At 48.2% G+C, this 13,630-nt stretch overlaps 1 protein-coding gene across 2 annotated transcripts; it reads left to right on the top strand.

Annotated features, from left to right (window-relative positions):
* Positions 1-1,358: 1,358 nt before the first annotated feature.
* On the top strand, positions 1,359-12,812 carry LOC120670166 (peptidyl-prolyl cis-trans isomerase CYP40-like). 2 transcript variants are annotated; one of them, XM_039950232.1, is made up of 10 exons: positions 1,359-1,723; positions 3,551-4,051; positions 4,456-4,543; positions 4,667-4,719; positions 5,372-5,476; positions 11,948-12,023; positions 12,101-12,138; positions 12,214-12,294; positions 12,379-12,454; positions 12,544-12,812. In XM_039950232.1, exons 1-9 carry the CDS (start codon positions 1,505-1,507, stop codon positions 12,388-12,390), a joined length of 1,173 nt encoding a protein of 390 aa, XP_039806166.1. In that variant the 5' UTR covers positions 1,359-1,504; the 3' UTR covers positions 12,391-12,454; positions 12,544-12,812. The 2 variants fall into 2 exon arrangements, with proteins under 2 accessions (XP_039806166.1, XP_039806167.1); XM_039950233.1 differs by lacking the exon at positions 1,359-1,723 and adding an exon at positions 3,319-3,372.
* The last annotated feature ends 818 nt before the right edge of the window (positions 12,813-13,630 follow it).

The raw sequence follows: 13,630 nt of genomic DNA, 5'->3' as shown, positions 1-13,630 counted from the left end.
TGAAGCGAGGCAAAAAGTAAAATCATGAAGAATCGAAAAATAATGGAGTGTGGGAAAGGTGACTTCCATCTATTACAAAATTGACCTATAAGCATACATGTTACCAAATTCTGAGTAGATTACTTACATCAGAACTTTAATTTATTTTGCTTCCGTGTGGTTTGCTAAACTGACATCAATTTTTCATAAATGCCCATTTTTAAAATTGTTTACAAGGATATCTAAGTATTCAGAAGCAAAATAAGAAAGTCTAAAGTTAAAATAAAATAATTGTAGAAGTCCCATGGACTCTCACTCTTTAAAGTTTTTCTTTTTTGAAAAACTGTCTTTAAAGCTTCAGTGAGGCAAATTTACTCCGTATCTCAAAACAATCAAAGCAGTTTAACGTTGGTCTCACTACACAATTTCATGACATACTCCCTCCGTCCCGTAAAAAGTGTAGTTTTAAAAAAAATTCAGACACATTACTCATCCAAAAAATGACTTTGTTGCACATAATTACTTCTAGCAATTATGATTGAAAAGCGTGTTATTTATTTGGTTTTCTGGATCCTCAATGAATGCATATGCATTGGAACTAAAAAAAAAGTAATACTCCTTCCATCCCGCAAATAGTGTAGTTTTAGAACAGACACAATACTCATCCAAAGAAATAACCTTGTTGCCTCTAATAATTTCTACCAAATATGATTGAAAACGGTGTTATTTATTTGGTTTTCTAGATTCTCAATGAATATATATGCATTGGAACTAGAAAAGTAATATCTACTAAATATTTGATTGGCTCTATGTGTTTTTCTACGCAATGCTTTCTTGATACTTGGTATTACTTTAATTAAATGATCTTATTACAAATTAAAACTATACTCTTTGTGGGACAAAATTTAAATGCTAAAACTACATTATTTGTGGAACGGAGGGAGTATCTACTAAATATTTGATTGGCTCTATACATTTTTCTATGCAATACTTTTTTGGTACTTGGTACTAATTTAATTAAATGGATCTATTTACAAGCTAAAACTACACTCTTTGTGCGACAAAATTTAAATGCTAAAACTACACTCTTTGTGGGATGAAAAAAGTAGCTATCTAGAGTGGAAACTAAATAACTGTGCCAGATGGATTTATTGTGATGAAACTCTCCTTACCTCTCATGAAATTTTATTCTTCCCTCTCGTTACTACGTCAGCAAAACTGGTAATATTTAATACTAAAAAACTATTCATAAAAGCTCATTAAGGCTGACCTAATTTCATTTGCAACCTGAGGCATGCCAAACGGCCCCTTCGGAGAATTTGGAACACCTGACCTTAAAACCCCCCGCAGACCCGCACCCACCCCCCTGCCGCAACCCACACGCTGCTCTCGCCGTTATTCCCCCGAGATAATCGACGAAGGCGCCACCTCCACCTCCTCCACCATCTCGCCTCGAGAAGCTTCCATTAGGGCTACTCGTCTAGGGTTTGGTCTCCGGAACTTCTCCCTGCGGCAGGCGATCGTAATGGAGGGCGGCGGCGCGGAACCAGCGCCCGCGGCGGCCGCGGCCGAGGTGAAAAACCCGAGGTGCTTCATGGATATCACCCTCGGCGGCGAGATGGAGGGGAGGATCGTAATAGAACTCTACGCATCCGTGGTGCCGCGGACGGCGGAGAACTTCCGCGCGCTCTGCACTGGGGAGAAGGGCGTCGGCGCCGCCACCGGCAAGCCGCTTCACTTCAAGGTTCGTACGGATTGACTGGATCGTCGTGGGGGGCTTCGCCTCTGCGCCCCTGCGTGATTTGGGTGGGTTTCTGCTGTTTGTGCAGCGGTTTGGATTGGGTTCTAGCAGCTCTAATTTTGGTTGCTTTTGCATCTCTCGATTTGGGAATACTGCGCGTTGTCAATGTGCCGCCGTAACGGAGTGAAGGGTTGAATATCGGTGCGATTTGACTTGTCCTAATTGTTCTCGGCAAATAAAACCCAAACAACGCCGTTTCTTATGTGATCGATTGGTTGTTCTAGGGGTCTGATTCAGATTTCGTAACCTGGAAATAGGCGGGTTTGTTTTGGATGTACTTTACTCTGTACACATGGATCCCCTGCCTGGTAGTTTAGCATTTCAGTTTCTAGGTGAGCAATTTGGTTCTGATGCGATTGTTTAGTTTCTACCATCAATTTGATCCTATAATCTTTTGTTGGCATTGTAAGTATGGTATTTTTTTGTCATATAGCTGGATATTCCGCACTATCGAGTATATTTGCCTTTGATGTTCCAAGGTTCTGCCTTGTTCTTTTTGTTTTTCTTGTTTTTTCCCTCAGCGGTACTGGTTCTGTGATGTCAAATCAGTGCCCTTTGATGTGCAGTGAACTCTATGCACGCACTGCTGCCACCAGTTCTGATACTATTATAAGGGCCCCTCCCTTTTGACTTCACCCTCGTCCTCATCTGCACCTTGTATTCATACCACCCGTGCTAGCTTTTGGGCACTTTTGTTAAACCTGCCATGTTAGCTGCTGCTGTAGCGTTGCTCAGTCTATGTGCAAAGTAGTGTTGCTGTAGTGTACGATCAGGTATGTAATACAGTATGCCTTACTGTGATTTGATCATATCGGGGTTCTTATGCTCTCAAGCACACGTTTTACTGTTTGCAGTGGAAAAATGAGCGCAAGAATAGGATAGGGACGATAATTTCTGTGGTACTTTTGTTTTAGAATATTCTATGTGTTGTCTGGACTCACGGAAAGCATTGCAAATTGAAGTTTTATTTATATATAAAATGCGTACGAAAAACCTACAATAGAGCTTACTCAGCAACAGGCGGGCCAGATAGGATCCGCTGCTGCCTGTCTGGTAGTAAGAAATTGGCAGGATTTTGTATTTCTATCGTAATGATACATTCAGAGAATGTAGCCTTTTTGAAGAGACAGCCATCACTGTATCTAGATTCGCTTTGCCGGTTATCTTGGTTTGTGTTTGGTCGTTGTTTTGACATTAATCAAGGACAGATTTAGTGGCTAGCCGAGTGAATCATGCATTGAACTGGGATGTATGAGGAAGTTGGAGGTGTTGGTGGTACTGACTAACCTTTCTGATAATCTGCTGGAAACTATCTGCTGTGAGTATTTGCAGTGTTGTGTAGTTTTGGGTTTGTTGTGTGACAGAACGACTATTTACACCTTGTCTCTCTTTTTTTGATATTCTTTTTTACCAAGTCGAGAGCCATGCTTGTGATCACTATTTGTCTGAGACTGAGACCCCTCCACCCGGAACTGGTTCCTCTGTCATTGGACGGTCCTCCGTCGTCACGCTCCCTCGCTCGCACAGTGCGCTCCCTGTTTGCTGGGCGTCGGATGGGCCAAGTCCCTCTGCCCTCCTCCCTAGCTTCAGAAGTATATTTGTACTCCCTGGTGCAAAGTTTGTAAGCTAGTAAATGAGAGTAGTGGGTGGTTCTCTTTTATTTCTTCACCTTTTCTTTTTCTGCTGTCTTGGTATGCACGCATATGTGACGCTAGAATTGCGGCCAAATCTTTTCAGTAATCACATCTTTGGTACTTGTTACTATTGCAGGGATCTTGCTTCCATCGTGTTATTAAAGGTTTTATGGTTCAAGGTGGAGACATAACTGCTGGTGATGGTACAGGAGGAGAGTCAATCTATGGGTCCAAATTTGAGGATGAGAATTTTGTTTTAAAACATGAGAGGAAAGGAATGCTTTCAATGGCTAATTCTGGTCCTGACACAAATAGTTCTCAGTTTTTCATAACTACTACCCGGACACCTCATTTAGATGGGAAACATGTTGTTTTTGGTAGAGTGATTAAGGGAATGGGGGTAGTTCGCTCAATAGAGCATGTCCCTGTTGGAGAAGCCGACTGCCCTACTCTTGATGTGAAAATTGTTGATTGTGGGGAACTTCCTGAAGGCGCTGATGATGGAGTTGTGAACTTTTTCAAAGATGGCGACAAGTATCCGGATTGGCCCAATGATCTTGAAGAGAAGCCTGAAGAGGTTTCATGGTGGATGGAAGCTGTGGAGTCAGCTAAAGCTTATGGGAATGACAATTTCAAGGTATTTTCTTTTGTTGTTCAAGTAAATATTAGTGGCATATATCATTGAACCAAATCGGTTTCACAGGTGGGTCAATTCAGAGTGAATAAGCAAATAACAGTAAATCCAGCGAGATAACAGCTATATTTCCATGCAGAGTTTACATAAATATCTTTACTATTCACTTGTCACCAAAGGTGACTTTGTCCTTTAGTTTTCATCATTCCGATATTAGTCCCCCCCTTCTCTATCCGATGTGTAGTATTTGTCTCCCCTTCAGCCTTATTATTATTCCAAACCCGTGGACACCCTAAATCTTAGGAGTCACGAGTCATAAAGTTCTATGCAGTGTTTCTGTTCTATAGATGTATAAAAAGGTTATATTTCCCTATCTGGAGCTGACATTGATGCGTTTGTTCTCACAGAAACAAGACTATAAGGCAGCTCTCAGAAAGTACAGGAAAGCTCTGCGTTACTTGGACGTTTGCTGGGAGAAAGAAGAGATTGATGAAGGTAAATGTACTGCTTCAAATACACTGTTCAGTACTTTTTTAATTCTTTCATTTCATATACATTCATCATTAGGATACATCACTTGGAACTTACTGGTATTGTAAACTGATGATTGATATGCAGAGAAGAGCACAGCACTACGGAAGACCAAGTCAATAATACTCACTAATAGCTCTGTAAGTTTTGCTTGAGCTCTCCTGCTTGAGAATAATCTCTCCTTACCTCGATCAATATCTGGAATTCTTGGATTTAAGAGAAGCGACGTTAGTGTTACCTCGTTAGCTTTGTCATGGTAATACTAGCATCCAAGCTTTTGGATTGATGCATAGCCTGAGTTACTTGATGTCTACATCACTACATGGTTTGTGCATTCTATTACTTGTTCCCCCTCTTTAGCCTTACTTATGCTTGTCTTTATAATCCAGTACACATTCAGATTTAAAGTAGATGATTTGGACTAACTCTAGGTTTTAATCATCATCATTGCTCGTTGTATTAGACCCCATAACCAATCTCATGTAAATTCAGTTGCTTGGCATTTATGATTTTGTATTCCATTGGTCTACTAGAAAATAATGACTGCTGTTTGAACTTTCCTTATCATCTTTCTTGTCTGCAGTGTTTCTGAAATCTGAACCATTCTAGCACTACAACTATAATGAATTAACTTATTTCTGTGCACCAGCTCAGCAGCATACTGTACACTGATAATTGACATGAGCATAATATAACACTACTTTGATTGGATAAAATAATACTATGTCTTCTGAACGTGCCTAGTATTATTGCTTGTTTCCTCAAAATAATATATTAAATATAACTTTTCAGGCATGCAAATTGAAGTTGGGAGATTTGAAGGGTGCTTTGTTGGATGCGGATTTTGCACTGCGTGAAAGGGAGGGAAATGCTAAGGCTTTTTTCCGACAAGGACAGGTCGGTTAACTTTTTTAGTAATAATTTGTTTACCAATGCCTGCATTTTGTTTGAAATTGTATCTTAGTTCAAAGTTCAAACTACTTCCTGTATTGTACGATTGTTCATTGCAGTCTCTTAGTTATTCTCTTGCATTAAATGCTGTGTCATGTTTGACTTTTTAGCGCTCTCACGTAGTCACATTTAAGTGTTCACTGTACAAACTTTCCATTTTTACTGAACACTTCAGCTGAAATGACTTGTTTGTATGGCATACAAGGATAATTGACACCATGGTTGTAGAAACCGGGATTTGAGTGAACTGGCCTGTCCATCAAGCTCGCTGGCTGTAGCCTAATTTTCCAACCTCCAGTTTAATAGTGATATTAAATTAACTAGTATAGTGCCCATGCGTTGCTACGGGTAATATAATAGATCTACATAATATCACCAACTTTGTGTTCATTCACTCCGTGCGCGGGTCGTGTTGTGATCATTGTTAGATAATTACCCATGCTCTAGCTTGCCTTTGTTCTATGCAGGTAGGAGCTCTAGCTCCTCCTCAGTCATGTGCATGCCTGCCTTCGAATTTTGGGCGGCAAGTAACTATTGTAATAGTAGCAGCTGCTAGTGGCAGCATGGTAGCAGAAGTTAGCAGTAGCAAGTAATGGTTGTGGCTGCATTAGATTGTAGAGCCATACCTTGTACATTTACTCACCTTGACTTGCTGATCAATATAGAGGAGAGCAGCTGCAGCTCTGGTTTTTTCAAGCAGCAACACTTCGTGTCTTCTCTCTGCTTCTCTTCATCTCACTTCTTTTTCCACCTCCAGTGTGCTTGTATGTGCGTGAGCTGAGGGTCCTGCACAAGAGGTGCAGCCCTGAGGGAGTGCCAACAATCATGCGAGATATTGATTGTCCGGGATCCGATTGGGATTCCGATTGATTTGTTCGGGTTCTATTGATTTGTCCGGGTTCCAATTAGGATTTCGATTGACGAAAGGCTAGTCGGACTCGCATACGGGATGGACTAAGGCCCACCTATCAATGACACAGGACGGACCAACAAGTGGTATTCAGACCTTGAGTTGGGAGCCTGGTGGCCATGGCTTCCCTGGATCGAGGGCGCGGGCGTGGGCGTTCCCCGGAGCGATGTGGACGTGGTCGTGGCGAGACGACGTACATCGTGAAGAAGACGTTGCGGGATGTCGGCGGCGCGTAGTACCCCATGCTCACCCGCACAAACTATGCCGAGTGGGTGGTGCTGATGAAGGTGATTCTCAAGGCGAGGCGCCTGTGGTCGGCGGTGACCATGGGCGCCGCTGATGAAGAAGACGATCAGTCCGCCATGGAGGCCATTCTCAAGTCAGTGTCGACCGAGTACGTCGTCACGCTCGGCGCCAAGACCTCCGCCAAGGAGGCGTGGGAGAGCTTGGAGACGATGCGGCTGGACTGCGACCGCGTGCGCAAGGCAAAGGCGCAGCAGCTCCGGCAGGAGTATGAGGCCATCGCGTTCCGCAACGGCGAGGCCATCGAGGACTTCGCGCTGCGGCTCTCCACGCTGGTGAGCCAGCTCGCGCAGGTCGGCGTCGTCATCGACGAGGAGGCGGCGGTGGCGAAGTACTTGTGCGTTGTGCCGTCCCGGTTCGCGCAGATCGCGCTCTCGACCGAGATGCTGCTCGACATGAGCACGCTCTCGATCGAGGACGTCACCGGGCGGCTCAAGGCGGTCGAGGACCGCGCTGGGGCACCTGCCCGCACGACCGCTGGCGGCTAGCTGTTGCTCACGGAGGAGCAGTGGGCGGCGCGCGTGCGCGAGATGAAGCAGGGGTTGGGCTCCTCCGGTGGAGGCGGTGCGCGCGGCAGGCGGCGCGGGAATCCACGGTGGAAGGCGGAGGGCGCCGGCAAGGACGGCGGCGACCGCGTCACCGACAAGGACCGGTGCCGCAATTACGGCAAGGTCGGGCATTGGGCCCGCGACTGCAAGGAGCCGCGGCGCCAGGAGCGTGCGCATCTGGCGCACGACGACGACGAATAGCCGGCGCTGCTGATGGCCCAGGTGTGCGCCATCAACACCGGAGCAGAGGATGACCAGAGCGCACGCGTGGTGCTCGACGAGCCGCGCGCGCAGGTCAACCTCGGGCGAGAAGAGGAAGAAACAGAGGAGCTGTGGTACCTCGACACCGGCGCGAGCAATCACATGACCGGGAGCCGCGAGGCCTTCTCCGAGCTCGACACCGGCGTCATCGGCACGGTGAAGTTCGGCGACAACTCCGGCGTCGACATCCGGGGGCGCGGCACGGTCGTGTTCCAGTGCAAGGCCGGTGAGCACAAGGCGCTGACGGACGTGTACTACATCCCCAAGCTCCGAAGCAACATCGTCAGCATTGGTCAGCTGGACGAGCGTGGCTGCCAAGTGCTGATCGACGGCGGCGTACTCCGGATCAGGGACCGCGAGCGCAAGCTGCTCGCCAAGGTGGAGTGCAGCAGGAATCGCCTCTACACCTTGGCGCTGCGCATTGCGCGCCCGGTGTGCTTGGCGGCGAGGTGCGACTACACAGCATGGCGCTGGCACGCGCGCTTCGGCCATTTGAGCTTCGATACTTTGGCCAGGATGGCGCGGCAAGGGATGGTGCGAGGGCTGCCTCTGATCGAGCACGCCGGCGGGCTCTGCGACAGCTGCCTTGCCGGCAAGCAGAGGCGGCTGCCGTTCTCCAAGAAGGCGAGCTTCCGCGCCGGGGACGTCCTCGAGCTCGTCCACGGCGACCTCTGCGGGCCAATCACGCCGGCAACGCATGGCGGGCGGCGCTACTTCTTGCTCCTAGTGGACGACTGCAGCCGGTACATGTGGCTGTACCTCCTAACGAGCAAGGACGAGGCGCCGGCGGCGATCAAGGAGTTCCAGGCGCAGGTGGAGATGGAGACGGGGAAGAAGCTGCGCGTGCTGCAGACGGATCGCGGTGGCAAGTTCACCTTGGTCGAATTCGGCCTCTACTGCGCGGGACAAGGCGTGCAACGCCACCTCACGGCGCCGTACTCGCCGCAACAGAATGGCGTCGTCGAGAGGAGAAATCAGACGGTGGTCGGCATGGCTAGGAGCATGCTGAAGGCCAAGAAGGTGCCGGCGGCGTTCTGGGGCGAGACGGTGAGCACGGCGGTGTTCATCTTGAACCGCGCGCCCACCAAGAGCCTGAAGGGCACGACGCCATTCGAGGCATGGCACGGGAGGAAGCCGGATGTGTCCTTTCTCAGGACATTCGGCTGCGTCGGGCACGTGAAGAAGACGAAGCCCAATCTCTCCAAGCTGGAAGGCAGGAGCACCCCCATGGTGTTCTTGGGGTACGAGCGCGGGAGCAAGGCTTACCGGCTCTACGGCCTGCAAGGACGGCGCGTGGTAGTGTCCCGCGATGTCATCTTCGACGAGGCGGCAAGGTGGAATTGGGAGGAGTCCGGTGATGGGGAAGCAGTGCGTGGGGCTTGGAGCGACTTCGTCATCGAGCACATGGAGATGCAAGACGTGGAGGACGGTGACGGGGAAGCAGCGTCGAGCCTAGGCGGCGGCTCCCTTGTTCCAGGTGTGGCAGCGAGCCCAGGCGACGGCTCCCCTGCTTTGGAAACAGGGGAAGTGGTGCCGGCTCCGCATTCGCCTATGGGGCAGGCATCACCGGCCACACCTCCGGCACCGACACCGGCCTCAGCCGCGCCGATCCGCTTCGTCGCAACTCCACCGAGCGCCTCCACGAACGTCGACGCTGAGTACTCCGGCGAGCCACTTCGGTTCCGTGCGGTGGGTGACCTCATCGGCGACTCAAGTCTGCCCGGGCAGGCGGCTCGCGTGCTGGACGACCTCGAGCTGCATCTTGGCAGCACAGAGGAGCCACCAAGCTTCGCCGCAGCAAAGCAGGAGGCGTGCTGGCGGGCGGCGATGTTGGAGGAGAGGGCGGCGGTGGAAGAGAACCACACGTGGGAGCTGGTGGATCCGCCGGCCGATTGGGGTCAAGTGGGTGTTCAAGGTGAAGCGGAACGAGCGCGGCGAGGTGGTGCGGCACAAGGCGCGACTCGTCGCCAAAGGATTCGTGCAGCGCGAGGGCATCGACTTCGAGGAAGTCTTTGCGCTGGTGGCGCGCATGGAGTCCGTGCGCTTGTTGTTGGCACTGGCGGCGGTGAGGAGCTGGAAGGTCCATCACCTGGACGTGAAGTCGGCGTTCCTCAACGGAGAGCTCGCTGAGGAGGTGTACGTGCAGCAGCAAGGTGCTCCGCCTACGCAAGGCTCTGTATGGGCTGCGTCAGGCGCCGCGCGCGTGGAACATCAAGCTCGACGCCAGCCTCGCGTCGCTCGGCTTCACCAAATGCGCCACTGAGCACGCTCTCTACTCACGGCGGTCACACGGAGGCCTGGTGATCGTCGGCGTGTACGTTGACGACCTCATCGTCACCGGAGCTGAGCAGCGGGACATTGACGCGTTCAAGGAGAAGATGAAGTCGATGTTCCACATGTCAGACCTCGGTCTGCTCACCTACTACCTCAGCGTCAGCGACATGGCGGGCGACGTTGATGGGCGGCGGAGCACGACAGGCGTGCTCTTCCTCCTTGGAGCGTGCCCAATCTCCTGGCAATCGATGAAGCAGAAGGTCGTCGCGCTGAGCACCTGTGAGGCGGAGTACATTGCGGCGGCGACGGCATGTTGCCAGGGAGTTTGGCTAGGGCGGCTGCTGGCAGAGCTCACCGGAGATGAAGCTCGGGCACCTGCCCTGATGGTGGACAATCAGTCTGCCATTGCTTTTGGCAAAGAACCCGGTCCTCCATGATAGAAGCAAGCACATCGACACCAAATTTCACTACATTCGTGACTGTGTCATTGGAGGACAGATCAAGCTCGAGTATGTCGAGACAGCTCGACAGCTTGGAGACATCCTCACCCAGCCACTTGGGCGCGTTCGACTCACATAGTTGAGGACCAAGATTGGAGTAGAGGAGATCAAGTAAGAGCAGTGCAATTAGGGGAAGAATTGTTAGATAATTACCCATGCTCTAGCTTGCCTTTGTTCTATGCAGGTAGGAGCTGTAGCTCCTCAGCCATGCATGCATGCCTTTGAATTTTGGGCGGCAAGTAACTATTGTAATAGTAGCAGCTGCTAGTGGCAGCATGGTAGCAGTAGTTAGCAGTAGCAAGTAATGGTTGTGGCTGCATTAGACTGTAGAGCCATACCTTGTACATTTACTCACCTTGACTTGCTGATCAATATAGAGGAGAGCAACTGCAGCTCTGGTTTTTTCAAGCAGCAACACTTCGTGTCTTCTCTCTGCTTCTCTTCATCTCACTTCTTCCACCTCCAGTGTGCTTGTGTGTGCGTGTGAGCTGAGGGTCCTGCACAAGAGGTGCAGCCTTGAGGGAGTGCCAACAATCATGCGAGATATTGATTGTCCGGGATCCGATTGGGATTCCGATTGATTTGTTCGGGTTCTATTGATTTGTTCGGGTTCCAATTAGGATTTCGATTGACGAAAGGCTAGTCGGACTCGCATACGGGATGGACTAAGGCCCACCTATCAATGACACAGGACGGACCAAACAAAAATTTGAGGTGGAAATCTTACTCGCTTTAGAAATAGGCATAGATATTGCTAAATGCAAAAGCCGATATGCACATATTTGCAAATACACTTGAGTTTATAGATGTTTTCCTGTCATACAAGGCAAAGGACTATACAGACAATCATGCTTACTTTTGCGGTTTTGCCTCACTTTATTTCCTAGTTCTTGTGGAAATTGAACTGTTTCATGCCAATTTTTTAGTTCCAATGGATCCTCATCTGCCAGTAGTTATCCACTAACATGGATGGGGGCCTTTCCTTAAAAACAGTCTAGCCGGCTGAGCAAGGTGGTCTCAACCATGAAATAATGCTGCTATAGTCTCGCGGTTGTTATGCAGCCACCTGTCCAACCATAGCCTGCCATAGTGTTGCCCAGCTGACTCTGCTATCCCCTGTATCTCGGCCAGTCTGGACCCACAACAACATAGGCTCACTAGACTTGAGGTTAGATAGGTCCTCTGGTCAGAGTATGACTAGAAATATATAAAAAAATATCAAGAGCATTAGAGATATAGAGGGGACCTAAGCTCCCTTTGGCCGCTCTATTGCTGGTCTGATCCGGTGTTTAAAGTCAAGTGTGAGGATTATAATGGTAAAAAGGAATCTCAATATGGGTTTAGTATAGTGCAGCTTTACTATCACTTTGAACCCCTGGTAGGCCCTTCTTTTGCTGTTCTGGTTGACTTTAGAAAATGTCCCCCTAGGAAAAGATTTAAGAACATGGTGTTCTGTTCTGCCATCTGTTGTCTTCCCATTGGGTATTAATGTTGATGTCTCAAACTCTCAAGATGTGATTGAGCATGAATGTATTTCTTACCAAAGCACTTAATGTGTATGGTATCTTATTGTTTCTAACTGATTATGTCCATTTCCTGATCCATTGGATGTGTTTTTCAGGCACACATTGCACTTAATGACATTGATGCAGCAGTGGAGAGCTTCAAGCACGCACTGGAGTTGGAGCCAAATGATGGTTTGTTCTCCTTACTCTGGCATTGCAATTCATAGGTGCAACCGGTAATCTAATGGGTTTGTTTTCGAAACCATCAGGTGGAATCAAAAGAGAGCTGGCTGCTGCAAAGAAGAAGGTCAGTCTACTATCCTGCCAATGATTTTGTAAATTCATGCTGAGTTGTTTGCTGACAGTTCAAGACCTGCTACAGATTGCTGATAGAAGAAATCAAGAGCGGAAGGCATTTGCTAGGATGTTCCAACCTTCTGGAAAATCTGATAAGAGCAGCGAAGTAATTTTCTAGCACCAATTCATTTTTTATCCTTCAGACTTGAGAGGTGATAGAGCTAATTGTTTGATTTACTATCTTGTATAGGAGAACAATTGATCTGCAGTTTCTTTCCCCCGGCAGAAACTTTGGTTAGTTAAATCTGGGACACATACCGGGACAGGTCCGAGTCATCTTAGAACATAAATTCAGCTATTTTTCTTCAATGGCTTGTTAAATATGCTGACATTAAATCTGTGCTATCTGTCGCAGGAGTAACAAGGGAATCTGTGCTGCAAAAATTAAGATTCCCTATCTTAGATAGAAGGAAACGTAGGGGGGGGGGGGGATGGAAAGCTTTTGTTTTCTCTTACTACAGAAACTAGCAATTCGTGCGTGTGTCCCAGTGTTGTTCTTCATGAAAAAGCCAGGACATTAAACTTAACAATGCAATTTTCAGACGTTGCAGTAAGTCTTGCCATTAGACCACTCCATATTGCGTGGACTGGGTAGTGGGGACCGTTGTGTCCAACCTGAAGATTCACACCTTTTGTGCGCTTGTTTCACTTTCGTGATGTTTTCTTGGCTGTGTTTAGTTCTAAAATTTCTCTCTCTAAACTTCACTATTTATCTATCACATCAAATATTTTGGCTCATGCATGGAGCATTAAATGTAGATAAATAAAAAAACCAATTGCATAGTTTTAATGTACACGACGAGACGAATCTTTTGAGCCTAGTTAGATCATGGTAGGACAACAATTATCATAAACAAATGAAAACGAAAAGTGTTACAATTTGTTATAGTGTTCGATGTGATTTTTTACCACTTTTTTACGGATCTAAACACAGCCCTTGGTGCTTTTTGTCTGCCACATCTGCTTGTTGCCAAGACTATGAACCAGGCCCGGCGCTTTTGAGTTTTTTTCTGCCCATGTTTTGGATTTCTGGGTCCATGTCTTGTTTTGGCGTGTCCGTGGCTGAAGTTTGGCGTGCACGTAACGCGTGCGTCACAGAATGCTTCTCTTTGTCCTGTCTTTCTTGGTTGAGCTCCACAAACTAACATGGAAATACCTTTCTAGTCTCCTTTCTGTATATCCTTTTGTATATTGGCTTGTTTGGCTCGCAGGGATATTTTTTATCCCTCCCTCAAATAGCCTAAATAGTCTAGTGATATTTGGACAGCGCTTGAGCGCCGCAAGAGGGTCGCGGCAAACAGGTACTGTTCTTCCTCCTTTGAACTTCTTCCTTCTTTGTTCTTCCTGTCGACCTCCGCCGCCGCCCTCCCTAATCGGGCCTGCCACCGTGCTGCCGTCGCGCCATCCCGTCGCCCTCGCCGCCGGCCACCGTCCACCGGTTG

Source organism: Panicum virgatum, chromosome 4N (genome assembly GCF_016808335.1).
Source record: "Panicum virgatum strain AP13 chromosome 4N, P.virgatum_v5, whole genome shotgun sequence".
NCBI lineage: Eukaryota > Viridiplantae > Streptophyta > Magnoliopsida > Poales > Poaceae > Panicum > Panicum virgatum.
This window is presented reverse-complemented; position numbering and strand designations above follow the sequence as displayed.